At 55.9% G+C, this 19,027-nt stretch overlaps 1 protein-coding gene and 1 pseudogene across 3 annotated transcripts in view; one reads left to right on the top strand and one right to left on the bottom strand.

Annotated features, from left to right (window-relative positions):
- Positions 1–18,841, top strand: part of SHROOM2 (shroom family member 2) — a 126,991-nt gene extending 108,150 nt beyond the window's left edge. For 2 of the 3 annotated variants that reach the window (XM_039234240.1, XM_039234242.1), the window contains 5 exons: positions 2,028–2,525; positions 6,037–6,546; positions 7,596–7,767; positions 14,530–14,802; positions 16,119–18,841. In XM_039234240.1, coding sequence (XP_039090171.1) covers positions 2,028–2,525; positions 6,037–6,546; positions 7,596–7,767; positions 14,530–14,802; positions 16,119–16,385 — 1,720 coding nt within the window. In that variant the 3' untranslated portion in view covers positions 16,386–18,841. The remainder of the gene's footprint in view (positions 1–2,027; positions 2,526–6,036; positions 6,547–7,595; positions 7,768–14,529; positions 14,803–16,118) is intronic. The other variant, XM_039234241.1, reaches the window with a different exon arrangement.
- Positions 108–1,358, bottom strand: LOC120233125 (annotated as a pseudogene).
- Positions 18,842–19,027: the final 186 nt, after the last annotated feature.

Here is a 19,027-nt window from a genome sequence, read left to right as displayed (position 1 = left end):
GCTAACGTCATCCTTGCGGGGATGGCCATAAGGGGACTGTTAGTCACAGCTGTTTTCTAGAACTGCTAGCTGGAAACAAAGGAACAGCACTCCCGACGCTCGGGGGCTCAGTCACCCCCACCACACAGGTACAGCAGCGCTTTCCGGCAGTCGCCCTTCGTGCCTTGCCATACTTCCTCTTGAACTCAGACCTCATTTTCAACATGTCCACTTCACCGCGAGAGACCATGATTCTATTCAGGACTTTATTGCGAGTCCCCTTGCCCTTCACAGAGTCGTACGTCCGGTCAGCAAAATACAGGGGCTTGTTCTGGATGCCCTGGACCAGGTTCAGGAAGGCATTTCCCAGGTCTCCTTGGACCTCCTTCTTGATGCTCTCCAGCATGTCATAAGTGCGGTAGCTCTTGTACCCCTCAACCACTTTCTGGAGGTGACCCACGCTCTGCTCGGTCACGATGCCGATCCACTTGGGCACATCAGTTCCTTCCCTCTTCACTCCGGCATCGTAGAGATCCCAGGCATCTTGGTCAATCAGTTCATAATCAATGACGGAGCCATCCTCCGCTCTTCTACCCTTGGCAAGGACAGCCATCAGCTTGCGGAAGTCACCAGATGTGTCAGAAATGATGTCCTTTGGGGCACCTGGGTGGCTTGGTCTGTTGAGCGTCCGACTTTCGCTTAGGTCATGATCTCGCGGTTCGTGGGTTCGAGCCCCGCATCGGGCTCTGTGCTGACTGCCAGCTCAGAGCCTGGAGGCTGTTTCAGAGTCTGTGTCTCCCTCTCTCTCTGACCCTCCCCTACTCACGCTGTCTCTCTCTCTCTCTCTCCTAGAAATAAAAAAAAAAAAAAGAAATGATGTCCTTCTCCAGATCGGTCTTGTACATTTCCTTGTAGACTCTGTTAATTTCCTGAAGCTCTTGGTGGGTCCTTGAGCAGGTGATCTCAATGAGGGAGTCCTCATCGGTCCCCAGGCCCTTCATAGAGGCTCTCAGCTCAGAAGCATCTTACTGAGCAGGTGTTTTCAAGAGGCCCCAAATCCCGGTCTCCAGGTGGCTGGACAAGGCCGACTTCCGTGCTGATGCAAGTTCCTTCTTGGTCCTGCTCTGGTAGGCAAAGGCCATATCCTGTCTCTGTTCATTGCTGCGATTGGTCAAAATGGTGACAATGGTGACCTCATCCACACCTTTGGCCTTGATGGCCGTTTCAATGTTCAGAGCATCACGCTCAGCATCAAAATTGGTGTACGCTTTGACCTACCCGTACATGCTTGGGAGCATGGAGCGATAACCCTCCAAGCTGAGCTTACAGAGAACTTCGTGAACACTAGACATTTTGAAAGAAGCTGGGCCAGGTGTCGAGAGCAGTTGAGTGTCCCCAGTTGTGCAGCAGAGCTGGCTGTCCTGGCTGGGGCGTTTATAGCCGGCACATTGTCCCCATGTGGGCGAGGCCCACCCTGCCCCACCTCCCGCAGCAGTGCTGTTTCAAAAATGGATAAAGAGGCACCTGGGTGGCTCAGCTGGTTGAGTGTCTGACTTCAGCTCAGGTCATGATCTCGTGGTTCACAAGTGCTAGCCCTACATCGGGCTCTGTGCTGACAGCTCAGAGCCTGGAGCCTGCTTCGGATTCTGTGTACCCCCCCTCTCTCTCTGCCCCTCTTCCACATGCTGTCTCTGTCTCTCTTTCTCTCTCTCAAAACTGAACATTAAAAAACGTTTTAAAGGTCTGAACCTTTATAAATAAATAAAGTGTACATTTTCTTGCCCCAGAATGCACCTTGCGTGTGCAAGTGCGTGTGTTTTTAATACTCCCTGTCCTGTAAACGACATACTGACACGCGGCCGCATGTTGTCCAGTGTCTGCCGGGACCGCGTACCTTGGGGTCGAATGGTGGTGGAGACGGATATGGGAAAACGTGTGTGGCCTTGGTTCGATAAAACGATTTTAGAAGGTTCGGGAGATGGGGCTCGAGTCCCGTGTGGCAGCCGTGGTTTGGCACCGTCGCTCACTTCTACACTGTCTCCCTGCAGACAAGCGGATGTGCAGCGGCCAGCAGGCGGAGCGGCAGGACAGCGGGACTCCCCGAAGCCGGCCGCCTCTCCGTCCCCCGCCCGGGAGGCGCGCAGCCGAGCGGGGACCCTCCCTCGAGACTACAGATACGCTGAGGGGGCGCCGGACGCGCCGTCGGGGCCGCACGCCCGAGGCCCGGAGCCCGGGACCCTGAGCCCCGCGCCCGGCGCCCCGCGCCCAGCCCCTCGGAGGCCACCGCCCCCGCCACCCCCGCGTGAGCCCGGGCAGCCGGGGGGTCCCCGCGGGCCCCCGCCGTCCTCCGGGGCCCCCGCCGAGCAGCCCGGCCGCCATGTAGACGAGCCCCCCGCCCCGCCGAGGCGCGAGGCCCCGCTCCCATCGGCGCTCCGGCCCCCGCACGCCCCCACCATGGAGACGTCCCGCTCCCCTTCTCCTCAGTTCGCCCCACAGAAGCTGACCGACCGACCTCCGCTGCCCGTCCAGGACGAGAACGCCACCAGGTACGGACGGCCCTGGGACGGCGGCCCCCGCGCCTGCCCTTCCACGGGCTCCCGCGGGCGGCGGGTCCGTGCGTGTCTCCGCGTGCTGCGCGGTGGGCGTCTGGACCTCAAGTTGCACCTGGGGAGGGACCGCCCGGGAGAACCCACGGCTCCAGTGGTCTCGCGGGTTTTTACCTCGGCGGGGGGGTGGCCTGTTCTCCAGGCGCAAGGGGGATGTGATGCAGGGGGGGACTGTCGTCCAAGCCCGGAGGTGGCGTGTGCCTTCCCCGTGGGTATCTGCCTCTAGGGCCCTTGTCTGTGAGGAGAACCCGGTGAAACTACGCCAGCCACCTTCAGGAGACACTGCTGGTTTCCATAAAGTCCAGTATTTCATGCTTTTTAAGTTTACGTTTTTATTTTTGAGAGAGCGAGCGAGCAGAGGAGGGGCAGAGGGAGAGGGAGAGAGAGCATCCCAGGCCAGCTCTGCACTGTCACTGCAGAGCCCCATCCAGGACTCCCAGGCGGCTCAGGCGGGCTCAGCTGCCAAACCGGGGGATCAGACCTGAGTCAGAATGGAGAGTTGGACGCTTAACGGATCCAGCCACCCAGTCGCCCCCACCCCACTTTTTTCTATGTCACACGTGAAAGGCAAGCTGGCACGCACCTCTTACTAAAGCAGAGGAGAGTCCGTTCTGTTCCATGGTGTGCTGTTAGACTTTCAGGCGTGGATCTGTCTGCGGTGCCCGCGGAGACGCTGGTAAATGTGGGCAGGCGGGTCCCGACCAGCCCCCAGCGCTGACTTTCCCTCCGCCCTCTCCTCAGAGTGCCTTGGAAGAACTGAGAGGCAGAAGTGCAGAATGTCCATCTTGTTCTCTAGGGCCGTGGTTGTCCACCAGGGAGGGGGGAGGGACTTGCTCCCAGGGGACATTTGAACGTGTCTGGAGAGGTTTGGGGGCCCCACCTGAAGAGCCAGCGTTGCTGCTGGCACCCCGCAGGCAGAGGCCGGGGTGCCCGGGTCAGCCCTGCAGCAGGGAATGCGCTGGCCCTGAGTCGAATACAGTAGCCGGCAGTCACTGGCTGCTGGCCACAGTCATGTGTCCGTAGAAATGGAAGCTAATGAATAATAAAACAAATTGCGTCCACCATGTGTGGCTAATGGCACACATATGTACCATTTATTTCCATCATCCCAGAAAGTTCTGTGGACATTCGTGTTCTAGAGTCTCAAGCTGTTGTCTCTTTCTCTATTGTTTTAAGTTGATTTATTTTGAGAAACAGAGAGCATGAGCAGGGGAGGGGCTCAGAGAGAGGGAGAGAGAACCCCAAGCAGGCTCCACGCTGTCAGCATAGAGCCCGATGCGGGGCCCAAACTCAAGAACTGAGAGACCAGGTCCTGAGCCGACATCAAGAGTCAGGCGTTTAACCAAATGAGCCGCCCAGGCGGCCCTGTCCTTTTTTTGTCGCCTTCAAAGTAACTGGGCAGAGAGGATACTCTTCATCCTGTATCTCCGCAAGTGTGGCCTCATAACCACAGCCTCTCGTGGGGGCCGCGTTTGCTGTGTCATGCGGACTGTGGGCACCACTTAGGTGACCTGTCGGGAGGCAGCGCTGTTCGTGCTGAAAGGAAGGAGAAGCAGTCACGTGGGCTGTGTGCTGGGCCAAGTGTACCACGCTGTCTGGGGCAGGCCGGCACGGGCCCCTCAGGCCACCGGCTTCCCGGGAGCCCGCCTGAGCTCCATGGGCTCCTCAGAGAAACACAGCCCTTCCCACAGTCCTCGTGACCTGTGTCAGCTCAGGAAGTCGGGACTGTGTTTCATTTTTTTCTTGCCCGAAGCAAGTGTTGGTTTTCTCATCCTGTCTTTCGCGTGAGCTTGAGAGGGATTTCAACAAGTAGGGACGGCACTTATTGAAGATTGGCTGGGGGTGAGGGGGGTGGGGGGGTGTCTCCGGGCACCCACATTAGTGTTCCCACTAATGTTCCTTCTCAGGGAGGCACATGGTGGCCATGCCGCCTCCAAAAGCTGCCACCAAGAACGTCGCTCATAGTATACTGCCTTAGCCACCGTTCCCACGGAGTGTGCTGTTGGTCAGTCCTGGTACTAACGTGTGCGATCCCCGCGACCTAAGAGACGAACAAGAAGCGGGTGCGGGGGTCCTGGCCCTGTTCTGTGTCCACAGTCAACTACCGATGGGTCAGCTTTAGCTCAGGTCACGACCTCACAGTGCGCGATTTTGAGCCTCACGTCGGGGCTGACATTTGCACTGAAGGCATGGTGCCTGTTCCGTCCTGTCTCCGTCCCTCTGCCCTCCCCCACTCACAAAAATAAACATTTAAAAGTTGAAAAGAAAGTGGCACCTCAGTGGGACAGTCGGTTAAGCGTTCTACTTCAGCTCAGGTCTTGATCTCACGGCTCATGAGTCCGAGTCCCGCACCGGGCTCTGCGCCGACAGTTCGGAGCCTGGAGCCTGCTTCGGATTCTGTGTCTCCCTTTCTGCCCCTCCCCTGCTCATGCTCAGTCTCTGTTTCTCTCTCTCTCTTAATGATAAACACTAACAAAAATAATTTTAAAAATAAATAAAAACGTGAAAGAGATTGCCCTGCTCTCTGCTGACTTTGGTCTCTTGAGCACGAGCTGCTCACCTCCTCTCCCTCCGTGTCCGGTCTCTCCCTCCTTCCAGCCACTCCCTTGGCCATGAGTGCACACACCCCTGCCTGCTGGGGCGCCAGCCAGGGTGCAGGGTGGGCTCCCCGCTTCACGCGGCCGCGGAGCTGCCCCCGTGCGCCAGGCACTGAGCTCACAGCAGGAAGGCAGAGAGAGGAGGCGCGGCACTTCGGAACAGGCATCCCTCCCAAACGAGCACTTCAACTCCTGTCCTAAAACTAGGTAGCTTACTTTTCCATATCTACCACATGTCTGGGAGTTCTTTGCTTAAACTGCAGACTGGACCCTCTACCCCCTCTCTCTGCCCCTGCACCGCTTACATTCTCTCTCTCAAATAGAAGTAAACATAAAAACCACAACAACATAGCCGCTCTTTCTGGAAGTCTTCCGGCGGCCCCAGAACCACGCTGGCGCCTGTGGGTGTACACGGCCCTGCTCTGAGAGGCCACGATGGGAGGCCGCAAGGAGAGGTCTGTGAGGGGAACCGTGTGTCGCAGGCTCCTGGACAGCGAGAGTGTAACTGAGCAGGGCTTGCTGACATTTGCACCCTCAACCTGAAGATGGGTGCTAACCCATCCTCCTCTCAGCCACCGAGCCCGGGGACACACCCCAGGCTCCGGTAGGGGTGTGGGTGATTTGGAAAGTGGAAAGGCGCCCAGCCACTTGGGGTCCCGAAACCAGGCCCTCCCGACCTCCCCTCCCCGTCCTGGGTCCGTGGTCACGGGGACTCCTTCCCGAGCCGCGGCCAAAGGGCTCTGAGCCTGGCTTCCCCAGCGGGAAGGGGCGGGGGGGCGGGGCCTGCGGGTTTGTGTCCCGGGTCGGGGTCGACGGCACGACGTGTTTTCGGCACACGGCTCTTCCCTTTCCAGAATCGAGCGGGTGATGGACAACAACACCACGGTGAAGATGGTGCCCGTCAAGATCGTGCACTCGGAGAGCCAGCCGGACAAGGAGAGCCGCCAGGGCCCGGCCCGCGCCACCGAGCCGCCCGCGCTGCCCAGCGGGCTGGAGAAGGACCACATCAAGAGTCTCAGCACGTCGGAGCAGTTCTACTCCCGCTTCTGCGTGTACAGCCGCCAGGGTGCCGAGCCGCCGCCCCCGGCCCCCGCCGCCAAGGACGCTGGGGCCTCTCCGTGCGGACTCAGCTACGTGAAGACCACGGAGAAGACGGCCGAGGACCTGAAGTCGGAAGAGCTGGCCCGGGAGATCGTGGGGAAGGATAAGTCTCTGGCCGACATCCTGGACCCCGGCGTGAAGATCAGAACCACCATGGACCTGATGGAGGGCATCTTCCCCAAAGACGAGCACCTCCTGGAGGAAGCCCAGCAGCGGAGGAAGCTGCTCCCCAGAATCCCGTCCCCTGGGACCGCCGAGGAGAAGTGAGTAGGCGCCGCCGCAAACCCGCCCTGTGGCTGCTCTGCGTGCTTCTCCCTCTGAGCATCTTGTATGCCCCAGAGAGCAAGTGGCTTCTCTGTGCGTCTGTTTTCCTGATTGCTTTTAGGGGCAGGTTTTCATAGGCACTGCCCAGCCCTTAGCACGTTCTGGCCCTCCCGAGGTTCGGGACCCTCCCGAGAGTGCCGCCAAGGCCCGTTCCTGGGGATGCTGACTCCGGGGCCTGGCAAAGACCAGAGGATCACGCACTTCTGCGGTGCCCAAGCTCCTCCAGGGACGCTTGGCAACGTCCAGATACATTTTTAGTTGTCGCCCCGCCAGGTGTTCCTGGCATCCCACGGGTGGAGACCAGGAGGCGGCCCAACACCTTGGCCGCCAGATGCCAGTCGTGAAGTCTCTTGAACGTCACGGTCATCAAGGAGCCTCTCTGCTCCTGCTCGTGGCACGGAGGGAACAGCTGCGTTTCCGTACGTCGGGGGAACGTACTATGCAGCCTCCCTCACTCCGTGGGCTGCTGCACAGGCCTGTACTTATGTCCGTTGTCTCTGACACGTTACCTGCCAGTAGGTGGGGGCGCCCACGAGACACGGCAGAGAGGGACAGAGGGCCCGGTCGGATCAGAGCAAGAGGGACAGACATGGCTGCAGGTGGAAAGGCGCCCGTCGCATTTGGGGTCTTCTGGCTCCCCCTACAGGGAGTTGCGCACGCGCAGACCTTAGGCTCCTGGCGAAGACCATTCCTGTGCACTCTTCCCTCCTGGGGGGGGATTTTTAGATGTCCCTGCTCATTTCACTCCCCCTTACGCCACCCCCGCTTTTAAAAAACTATTCCATAGACTTGAGGATTCCCTTTTGGCCAGATTTTTTCTCGCTCTAACATTGTCCCCTGCCCCTCCGCCCCTTCGGCGGTCCCATCCCGGTGTCCGATGTCTTTTGGTCAGTGGCACCATCTGCTCGTCACCATCGAGGCTGGGGGCTGCAGGGGGGCATCTATGCGCACAGTCCCAGCCAGGTGGCGTTCTGACCTTTTTATGTAGGAAAGAGGAGCCGAGCGTGCCGGCAGCCATGTCCCTTGCCACCAACTCTACGTACTACAGCACATCGGTCCCCAAGGCGGAGCTGCTGATTAAGATGAAGGATCTGCAGGAGGCGCAGGAGCCAGAGGAGTATTCGGGGAGCGACTTGGACCACAACCTGGCAGTGAAGAAGGTAGGAAAAGCCCTTGGTAATGACATCGTGCTCGTTGGCAGACAAGGCGCCACACGTCGTTCTGGGCCCGGGGTGGGCCGTGTCCCTCACGACCAGGGGCATTTGTGTCCGGCTTCTGTGCAGGACAGTGACATTTGGGACCATGGTGACAAGCCCTTTGTGGTTTAGTGTTCTGTTCCAAAATGGGGCCTTTCCCAGCCAGGTCTCTTTGCCATCTTCCTATAATAAGACCAGTGTCATGGGCAGTGGGCACCATCCTTATTCAACTGGAGTTCAAGTAATACGTCCCTCCCACTCTAGTTAAACTCCTGGGGACTTCATTATGTGACCTTCTGCAAGTTACATGTTCTCCTTGAAGGTCAAGTTCTGATACCTGTAGCCAGAAGGTCATAGTCCTGACATAGCGGTTGTCAAGTGCTTCGTCCACAAAAAAGCCATCGTTTGTTACCTCCTAGAACTCCCCGGGGACTTAGGGATACGGCAGGAGACGAAACGGAACGGAGCCCTTCCTGTCCCGAGGGGCGCCTCTGTTCAGCCAACAGAGAAACAAACGCGCCCTCCAGGGTCAGCGCACTCCAGCCTGTGGGCGCGCGCTGGCTTTGTGAATGAAGTTTCCGTGAAACACAGGCACGTTTAGTCATTTATAGATGCTCTCTGGTGGTCTTGCCCCCACGGCAGCGGGGCGGGGTAGGTGCGGCTGACCACGTGGCCCGGAACGCCGAAGGCCTTCCCTGTCTGCCCCTTCATGGAAAGTTGGCCAGCCCTCAGTGTAGTGCGTTGGATAGTGAGAGAATTAACGCAAGCCAAGGGATCGAGTGACACGAAGGTGATGCTAGAGAGGGCGCTGGTGAGGGGATGATGGAGCAGTGACCTGGACCGGTGTGAAGGGCGAGCCGTGTGGGCGTCCGGGTGCACTGGGGGAAGGGGAGCAGCCAGTGCTAAGGTCCTGAGGTGATGGCCTCACGACAGACTGGAGACACAGTATGGCTTTGGCTGGAGCCATGTGGACAGGGGTGCAGGACTGCAGATGAAGTCAGAATGCGGCCAGGGACCCAATAGTGGGTGGTCACGAGGTCACGGCTGCCAGTGCCAACGTCATTACTGCTGAATTAGTCTTTAACACACTAGTATTAAATACTTAAATCCCCATGATTTGTCAGCATGCCAGACCTGCGGCGTCTGGGTGATTACCTGGTTTTTTAGGAAGGCCTTCGCATCTAACGGAGGAGGAATTGCCAAACAAAGTCCGTTTCAGAGGCTAACGTGTGCTGTTCGTGCCGCGGCTTCGAGCCCGTCTAAATAGTACCAGGGAAAGAAAAGGAGGGAAGCAGCCTTGTGTGAACATTGCCATATGCTTAGTACTTCAGAAAACTGCTTTCATAGAAAAACACTTTTTTTTATCCTTTAACAAAAACCTTCCCAAAAGATTACGCTTGTATCATTAGTGGTTTGCAAACACCACTGGCTGATTTCTGATATGATAGAAGAAATAATGTGACCCATGCAGAAAAGAAAATTACTTTCAGCTTGGGGAATATTTGCTTTTTGGTTCAAGGGGATTAAAGGAGATGAGAGCTAAGAATTTTGGTCCTGGGCCTCTGTCTGGCTTCCAGTCGCATTTTCTATTTTTTTCTTTTTTCTTTCTTTCTGTCTTTTCTTTCTTTCTTTCTTTCTTTCTTTCTTTCTTTCTTTCTTTCTTTTCTTTCTTTCTTTCTTTCTTTTTTAATGTTTATTTTTGAGAGACAGACAGACAGAATATGAACAGGGCAGAGGCAGAGAGAGAGGGAGACACAGAATCTGAAGCAGGCTCCAGGCTCCAAGCTGTCAGCACAGAGCCCAATGCAGGGCTCAAACCCGTAAACCGCGCGATCATGCCCTGAGCTGAAGTCGGATGCGTAGCCGATTGAGCCACCCAGGTGCCCCGCGTTTCTTTTTTTTCTTTTTTTAACTTTGTTTTAATGTTTTCTTTATTTCTGAAAGAGAGAGAGGCAGCGTGAGCAGGGGAGGGTAAGAGAGAGAGGGAAACACAGAATCCGAAGCAGGCTCCAGGCTCTGAGCTGGCTGTCAGCAGAGCCTGATGCAGGACTTGAACTCAGGAACTGCAAGATCATGACCTGAGCCGAAGCCGGACACTTAACCAACTGAGCCATCCAGGCACCCTGCATTTTTTTTTTCCAAATAAACAATCAGAAATGCTTTTAGGTATTCTCATAAAACTGGGAAAAAGGTACAGTTTGGACAGTTTTAACTCAGTCCTCGCCCTAACTATGGATAACCGTGTTCTTTACAACATGGCCTTGTTCCTCATGCTGTGACGGATTTGGGGTGGGGCACGCCCCAGTACTTCCCTGCCTTCAGGTGGGTGGCTCTTTTTTCTTTCTGCTTTTGGGGGGCTCAGGTTGCTGGGGTACCGCCTCACCTCAGACGGCTGCTTCGGGATTGAGATGAATCCCTGTGAACTCAGCTCCTGACAGCCGCCCCCACCCCCCACCCCCGCCCACTCCGCATGATGAAATTCTTGTTTTAATGTTTATTTATTAGGGGGGCGGGAGGGGCAGTGAGAGAGGTGGACAGAGGATCTGAAACAGGCTCTGAGCTGTCAGCACAGAGCCCAGTGTGGGGCTCGAACTCACAAACTAGGAGATCATGACCTGAGCCGAAGTCGGACTGTCAACCGGCTGAGCCACCCAGGCACCCTCCCATGATTAAATTCTTAACCCAACCAGGGAGCCTGGGTGGCTTAGTCGGTTAAGGGTCCGACTTTCGCTTAGGTCATGATCTCGCGGTTCGTGGGTTCGAGCCCCGCGTCGGGCTCTGTGCTGACTGCCAGCTCAGAGCCTGGAGCCTGTTTCAGTCTGTGACTCCCTCTCTCTCTGACCCTCCCCTGCTCACACTGTCTCTCTCTCTCTCTCTCTCCTAGAAATAAATAAAACATTTAAAAAAAAAAATTCTTAACCCAACTAACGTATTTTATTCCATATGCAAATGTTGAGCAGTTTCACCGTAAACGGCGAATGCTGTAAGTCACAGTTCTCTGTGCTGTTAGTGACTCCGTAATCCTGCTTTTCATCTTACTTTGACAGACAACTGGTACCCTGTCTTTTCAGCCTTCTTCCCAGTACCCACAAATACACTGTCCTGTGGTTGTGCAAAGTGTGCACCAGGGGTGGGGGAGGAGGTCCATGCCTGAGGGTGTGCCTGATGGGCCGTCACGGGAGAGCAGCTGGGCCCCAGATCCCATGTGGACCACACATTCCCAGAGGGACCTTGGCTGTCATGTCACAGCGTCGCTGCATGCTCCAGGAGCCCGAGTGTCAGATCAGGTGGCCCTGGGTTTTAGGAGAGGACTGAGGACACAGGAACGCAGGAGCGACTTCTGGTGGCCGGTTGGAAGCATTACGCCAGGAAGGCCAAGCACGTTTTTACACCCGAGGCGGCTCAGGCCCAGTCTGCCCAGAAAGCGCCCCTACTCAGGTAGGGGGCTCCTCAGCAGAGCCGGACGCTCCATGGTCAAAGTCGGAGGGCTGTGGTTCCTCTCTGGAACTTAGAGGTGGGCACGAGGCCCAGAGAGAAAAGTCCCCATTCCCCCCTCCATCCGTCCGTCTCCCCAGATAGATAGGTGGACAGACGAGCTGTGGGGCCATCGGAACAGAGCAGGCAGTGCACCTGCTGGGAGACCCAGGTGGGGGTGGGGCGGCTGGCCTCTGCCACCACGCGCTCTCGCCCCAGGCCCTCTTGAAGGCCACATGCTGCAGAGCGGAGGCGGATGGGCCCCCGTGGGGGCCGTCTGACCGGGCGGGTGCTGCTCATGAGCGACCTGTGTGCTGCCTGGGCCAGGCCTCCTCCCAAGATCTTTGGCAATCAGTGCCTGGCGCTTTAAGGAAGAGGGGAGGGCGTCTCTAATAAAACTTTATGCAAGACACATAAAGGAATCAGGAATTTGGGCTCCTTCCAGAACGCCCAGTGTCAAGTTTGCGCAGCTGTTCCTGCAGGTTTCAAAGGCTCGTTTTCATGCATCGCCATGAAATCTTCATCATGCTCGTTGCTAAAGAATGATGAGACAGAAAACTTAGCAGTAGCCCAGGCCAGCCCTGTCGTCACACGTCCACAGTCCTCTAGATTGCTTCATGTGCTCGTTCAGGTTACGGTTGCCTGCAGGCAAGACTTTGGAAGGTTCTCCACCCCCATAATCTCTTTTGCACTTTCCCATCAAGTTACGAATATCTGAACAAAGGCCCATCTTAGCCGGGGAATTCGACGTTGATTTAAACCGTCTCCCTGGATAGATAGGTGGACGGACACACCGAGACACAAGCATCAGGACGTTCGGACTTGCACACTCTGAGAGAGAGCATCAGAGAAATGGAGTGCATGCAGCTTTCAGTTAGCGAGGGAAGATGAGCCAGAACCGGAGTCGAGAAAGCCCAGAGCAGGTTATAAGTTGCGTGTTGCCTGTGTTAGGAGAAAACCCATGCCGGTAAGTCCGCAGTGAGGACACCTCTCCTCTAAACCCACTTGCCATTTTAATCACCAAATACCCAGCGTTCTGATAAGCCCAAGCAGACTGAAACCGGAGCCAGCAGTGCCCACGCCTTTCTGGGCTGTGGACTTGGTTTCGTGTATGTGTGCACGTGCACACGCATCAGTGCTGGATGGGGGGCTCCCTCTGCGGCTCATCCGCACACAAAGGAGGCACATCCGGAGCTCATATGCAGCATAGGCTCTGCGCTCGTGGTTCAGCGTATCTTTTCCTGCCGCCCTGTGATGTTTCCCACCTACATTGTCATTGGGACAGGTGTTGTTTGTTTTTTTTGTGTTTTTTTACTATTTACTTATTTTTCAGAGAGAGAGAGAGAGAGGAGGAGCTAGGGAGGGGCAGAGAGAGAGGGAGACACAGAATCTGAAGCAGGCTCCATGTTGTCAGCTGTCAGCACAGAGCCCAGCTTGGGGCTGGAACCACAAACCTTGAGATCATGACCTGAGCCAAAGTGCTTACCCAACTGCGCGCCCCCCCCCCCCACCAGCCGGCGCCCCCATGCCGCTCTTTGTTAAGCCAGGGCACTTCTGAGGCCGCACTCCCAGTATTGCCGACGCCTGCTGAGTCCGGGGTCCCTACGGAAGGCCGCCGGGCCGGGGCTTCATGTGCAGGGATTGCCTTCAGCTTTAATGTCAGTCCTGGGGGTACGCGCTCCTGCTCCCCTGTGTAGCCAAGGTCATGGTCCTGGAGAGCTTAACAGGACGTTGCCCCCTCCGGGCACTGACTTCTCTCCACCCGGCTCTGCTGGCTCCCAGTGGGGTGGGAGAGTGTAAAGTGCCCAGGACACGTGGTACGGTGTGGGGGAGTTCCTCCAGGCCGCTTTCTATACGTGCTGTTCCTTGTTGCAGCAGAGAGAGCTAAAAATCCTACCTGGACGTGAGTGTTGAGACTCTTTAATCGTCATTTTGGTTTGTGCGCCTGAGCGCTGTCTTCCCGGGTGGGGCTGGCCCAGTGGCGCGTGGGGGTCACGTTGGCTGCCTGCAGGATCCTGCATGGGTGCGAGCAACCCGGCGGCTCTGCCGTGCACAGTGGTTTTGCCAGGGCAGGGCCACCCGTTGTATCCCTGCAGAGCCATCCCTGTTACTTTTCCCCAAATATAAGACGGGGGGCAGACCATCTTTGCCACTCAAATCGGACCATATGGTGCCCCTCACTTCAGCAGGAAGGCCAAGTTATATGTTTCGGGTTTTTTGGTTTTGGGTTTGGGTTTTTTTGCCCCTTTAAAAGATAATCATTTAAAGGGCCTGTGGAAAAGGAGAGTGGGGAGTTCGTGTTTAATGGTCAGAGTTTCAGTTGCGTAACATGAGAAAGTTCTGGAGATGGGCGGTGGTCATGATTGCCCACAAGGTGAATGCACTTAATGCCACAGAATGGGTGTGCTTGGGAATGTGTAAAATGATAACCCTTGCTACATATATCTTGCCATATTTATTTTATTAAAAAAATTTTTTTTAAATCTTTTTATTTGAGAGAGAGAGAAAGGGGGGCACTTGGGTGGTTCAGTCGGTTAAGTGTCCGACTTTGGCTCAGGTCATGATCTCACGGTTGGTGGGTTCGAGTCCTGCGTCGCGCTCTGTGCTGACAGGTAGCTCAGGGCCTGGAGCCTGTTTCGGATTCTGTGTCTCCCTCTCTCTCTGACCCTCCCCTGCTCTCTCTCTCTCTCTCTCTCTCTCTCTCTCTTTCTCTTAGAAAGAAATAAAACATTAAAAAATAGAGACGCCCCTTTCTTGCCATATTTGAAAAAAATGACTTATTTGCATTTTGGTCATATTCAAGTCAGGTTACTCTCAAAAGACTTAGTTTTTCTGACATCCCTTTATCTGTTTTACCTTTTAATGGCTAATTCTGTGTAGAGCATACGTTTTAGTCATGCAGTTCGGTACCAGGCGTGAGGCTGCATAGCTTCTGTGCACGTAAGTCTTTACACTGGAAAATTGCAGGCTCGGAAGCACAGACTCTCACGTGGGCCCTGAGAATCCTGGTGAAGGTGAAAGTGAAATGAGCTTCACCCCGAGGGGCCAAGTCCTACCTATCACTGTGTGGTGACCAGGACTCACCAGGAGTAGTTCTCCTGCCCCGGGTCTTAGAAACCCTCTCTCACTCGATGCGAAATCAAGTCTTCCCCACGCAGGTCACTTGTGTGAGACCCCAGGGCCCGTGGCAGCGGCCGGAGTGCCAGGCCGGGTCAGCTAACGCGTGTTTGCATGCCCCCTGTGTCCCCACAGCAGGAGCTCATCGAGAGCATCAGTCGCAAGCTGCAGGTGCTCCGCGAAGCCCGGGAGAGCCTCCTGGAGGACATCCGCGCCAACAGCGCCCTGGGGGACGAGGTGGACGCCATCGCCAAAGACGTCTGCAAACCCAACGAGTTTGACAAGTTCCGGATGTTCATTGGGGACCTGGACAAAGTAGTGAACCTTCTGCTGTCGCTGTCGGGCCGGCTGGCGCGGGTGGAAAACGCCCTCAATAACTTGGATGACACTACTCCTCCTGGCGATCGGGTAGATGCCACGTGTCTGACCTGAAAGGGGAGGGGGGGTGAGGGGGGCGGGGGGAGCGGTGGGGGGACTATCAAGAGGTTCCTCGTGGGTGTCGTGGGTTGATGCCTTGAAGCCTTACGCAGTTCGTGCGGCGGCCTGTCCGCCCCATAGTGCAGGCGCCTTTGGGTGCCCAGGGCTGTCCCTCTCTTGGCTGGTAACTGAGGGAGACAGGTGCCGGGGGGTGGGTGGGGCCTGACAGGCGTTGTCAGGGGACCACGGGGCAGCTGTGACGTTCCGGAAGAGCCGCGGGCTCCTTTTCACATCGTTTTGTCTGTTCCCGCCCATCATCACTAAGAACTTTCCCTGAGAACCCGCCTGACTTGTCCTTAATAATCCAAAGCGCACTTCTGGGGTCCGTTCACATCCGTTTCCCTTTGGGCCGTGACGACTTTGCCTCTCCTTTCCGCGAGAATCTGTGCCTATGACACAGAGGGCGGGGTTGCGCAGGGGCGGGCAGGGGACCTGACGGGGGGCTCAGTCCTGGACGCCGCACACCAACACCAGTTTCTGCTCCGGGACGGTGACCACTCGCTTCGGCGCGCGCTCTGTGTGCGGGCATTTTGCGGAGAGCCGCCGCACGCTGGCCTCCCATGTGGCTGTTGGTAACTTTCGTGGCCACGCCACACAGTGGCAGGATGAGAGCCGCGGTCCTGCTGCCCAGGAGAAAGTCACACCGGGAAACAGGAGCCTGGCGTCCCCCAGCCGACACTAGAAGTCTTAATGCGTTCATCTCTTCCTTTCTTAGCCCTCGTTGAACTTAGACGGCAGGGACCATTGCGTGTGTGTTTTGTGGGGAGAGAGCGGTTGTGAGCGCCACGTTTTGGGAGTGGGGTTGTCTGTGGCCCCCCGAGCGGGAGCCTGGTCAGGAGTCGGGAAACCTCCCCCGTGGCCTGCGTCTGACCTGCCCGTCCTTGCTCCCTCCCGCGTGGCCTGCAAGCACGCCCGGGGCACTTCCTCCTGCAGATGGGGGGGTCACAGACCCTGCTCTGCAAGTTCTTTAGGATCCGTGCCTCTGCCCTTGGACAGCTCCTCTTGTGGCTGCTCCTCTGAGCCACTCAAGGCCACGGCCGCTCCTCTGAGGCGCTCAGGGCCGGTGGGAAGAAATAGGGGGCGGGACCCGTCACGGAAGGGCTGGGGCTGGCCACAGCCACCAAGGGCATCCTGCCCACGCCCCGAGCATCACCTCTGGTCCCTAGCTTGGCGTCCGGGTCTGCCCTGACCTGGCCCGCAGGGTGAGCCCCTGTCCTCACCGGGCTCGTCTCTCTCTCTCTCCACAGCAGTCGCTGCTCGAGAAGCAGCGGGTCCTCACCCAGCAGCACGAAGACGCCAAGGAACTGAAGGAGAACCTGGACCGCCGGGAACGCGTCGTGTTCGACATCCTGGCCGGCTACCTCAGCGAGGAGGGCCTGGCCGACTACACGCACTTCGTGAAGATGAAGTCCGCCCTCATCATTGAGCAGCGCGAGCTGGAAGACAAGATCCGCCTGGGCGAAGAGCAGCTCAAGTGCCTGTGGGACAGCCTGCAGCCCGAGAGGGGCAAATAGGTGACCCTCCGGGCTCCGATCCGGGCGCATGCCCAGACCCCAGCCTGTATTTATACCCGCGGCGCGCGTCCTCCAGGGGCGAGATGGCTGCTTTAGAGAAGCAATAACCTCCATGTGTGTTTGCGAGGATTTATTTAATGTTTGTCAGCCTCCCTTTGAACGCTGAGCAGAAAGTCTCCCCGTCAGCCATTTTGCTTTGCAGGTTCCCACACGTGGCCCCAGCCTCCGGGGGGTGGTGGGAGCTCACAGTGTAGACTGTGGGCTCCACTCGTATAGTGCATGCAAGTGGTCCTTCTCACTGGTAGGTGTGCCCTTCCTCCCGTCTTCACATCCTGAACCACCCCCCCGGGAGGCAGCCCGAGTGAGTCTCGAAGGTGCGTGAGAGGGGAGACCCTGGCTCCCATCTTGCCTGCGATTCCCGCGGGGCTTGGGCTGCCCCGATGTACCCCGTTCGTCCACTGGTGTGGACCCTTCCTCGTCCCTCGTTCATGGTCTCCCAGCAAAAACCACGATGGTGTGATGATGATTTATTAACATTTTGGAAAGGGGAATGGTTTCCAAGTGGCTAAAAACCCACTGTGAAATGAACGACTCATGCGCCCTGAAATCGCCACGTAAAGAAATAGCGTGCGTGCTTCAAACACTCACATAACACGGGAGCTTAGTCCTGACATCACAGTCGGAGTGATCCTTCCCTGCAAATGAAATTCCTTGGGTAATAGTGTGTCCAGTAGTAGTAACATGCTCGGTAGATATTTGTTTCATGGGACCAACAGCGTATTTCTGAAAATTTTTCCATAACACTTATTTTGTGTGCATATGGTTGTTAGTGACACTGGGCTGCATTTCTCTCTTTGAATAAAGCACCATGCAACAGGGTTACTTCCCGTTTACTTGTAAGAACCTTTGCTCTGCTTTCTCAGAGGCCTCGTGGACTGCGACAGCTCCCAAACCCGATCTTTCCCGCCGCAGAGTTTTAGATTCCATGCCCTTTTTATTAGTGGAAATTGCAAGCTTCTCACGAGAGCCTGTTCGCTAAAAAAAAAACCCCGTCGTGCTGTCAGTTACCAGTGGACAAGCCACAGACTGGGTGGAGAGATGTGCGCCTCACGTATCTGACAAAGGATCTGTATCTGGAACGTATAAAGAACTTCCAGAAGGCAACCATGAGAGAACCAACGGCCGGTTAGTACGCAGGCCAGAAGCATAACTTGGTGGTACACCAATGAAGATGTGTGCTGGGAAGATGTTCAGCCACCAGTGGCTTGGTTGTATACTCCATTTAACCTACACCGATGCCACCTCCACAGGCGCTCGTCAGATTAAACGCATGGTAAATGGCAGGACAGCCCTTTGGACGATGTCACGTTGAAGTGATGTTCAGACATTCGTTTGATCGAGGGATCATTTGGATCCTTGTTTCCCCATTCCCATAAAAGTTTTCCAACAGGTGGGGGGCACGACTCTCTGTCCATGGGGACCGCTGCCTTACCAGAACGCATGTGCACACAAATGTCTTAACGGACCGACATCTGTACTTGATGAGCCAGCCTGGGGGAGCAGGACCCCTGAGCCACAGCCCTGACATCTCTCCACCCCACGGGGGGGCCAAACTGGCACACTTCAGGAACGCACGCAATAAACCCTCTTTTTGGCAACCCACTCATGCCGGAAAGGTCAATGCCCTTCCAGAAGTTTCCATTCCTGTTAAATTAAGCTATTTCTGACTTGAAAAAACAACAACAAAACCCATCCTGCCAATGGAGTGTCCTCCCTCCGTCCTGGTGGGGTCCCTTCCTGTGAAAACTGGTCACTTCAGAGGAGGCGAAGCCAGCCATCCACGGACCTCCGTCATTCTCCCGCAGGGAGACAAACACAGTAATTTCAGTGTGTTTTGCTTTTAATTTAGACAAAGCGTGTATCTGTGAGTCTTTCCCTTCGAATACAGTATTGTGGGTCATTTTGGTGATATATCTGTAAAATGTGAATAACAGAAGGTATGTGTCTATACCCAAGCTCTTTAGGTCTTTGGAAGACTTTCTCTTATACATAGCAATATACATTCCTCTGTCACCTTGCAGCAAAGCACATGTAACTACTGTCCTGGGCATCCCCCTGTTTGCTCCCTCAACGTCTAGTTAGCAGGGACCCAAAGATCCCGTGAGTCAGTGTACATATCTTTGTGTATAGCTGTGTCATTGCATACAGCCACAACCTGGTGCTAATGTTTTCCCCGCAGCACTCTTCGGTGGCGGCCGATTCCTCCCCCTCTGACAGTACGGCTGTGGGATGCTCTGTATAGCGAGATTTCAGTCAGGGGCGTTGCGTGTGGCTTTTATCCTGCAGTCCCGCGTGGAAGATGTGGACCTACTTCATGCTCAACACTTACCATGTACTTCTCGTCTTGTCGTCCTGCTTGACTTTAACAGAATAAATCGTGTCTTTGAGTGAACGGAGCATGTCTTTGACTTACCTATGGCCTGTTTTTTTTTTAAATCAGATTATCCTTACCGTTGGTCAAATTCTTAAGCCATTGATGAATTGTGGGGTTGATTATTTGTTTGTGTGTAACTTCATGCCAGCCTAGCTAGAGCTGATCGATTTGCAGTCAGGACACAGGTTGTATCAGTTAGTGGTGGCCG

This window comes from Hyaena hyaena, unplaced genomic scaffold (genome assembly GCF_003009895.1).
Source record: "Hyaena hyaena isolate Hyena2069 unplaced genomic scaffold, ASM300989v1 scaffold_85, whole genome shotgun sequence".
Lineage (NCBI taxonomy): Eukaryota > Metazoa > Chordata > Mammalia > Carnivora > Hyaenidae > Hyaena > Hyaena hyaena.
Note: the sequence above shows the minus strand (reverse complement) of the source record. Positions and strands in the feature narration are given on the sequence as shown.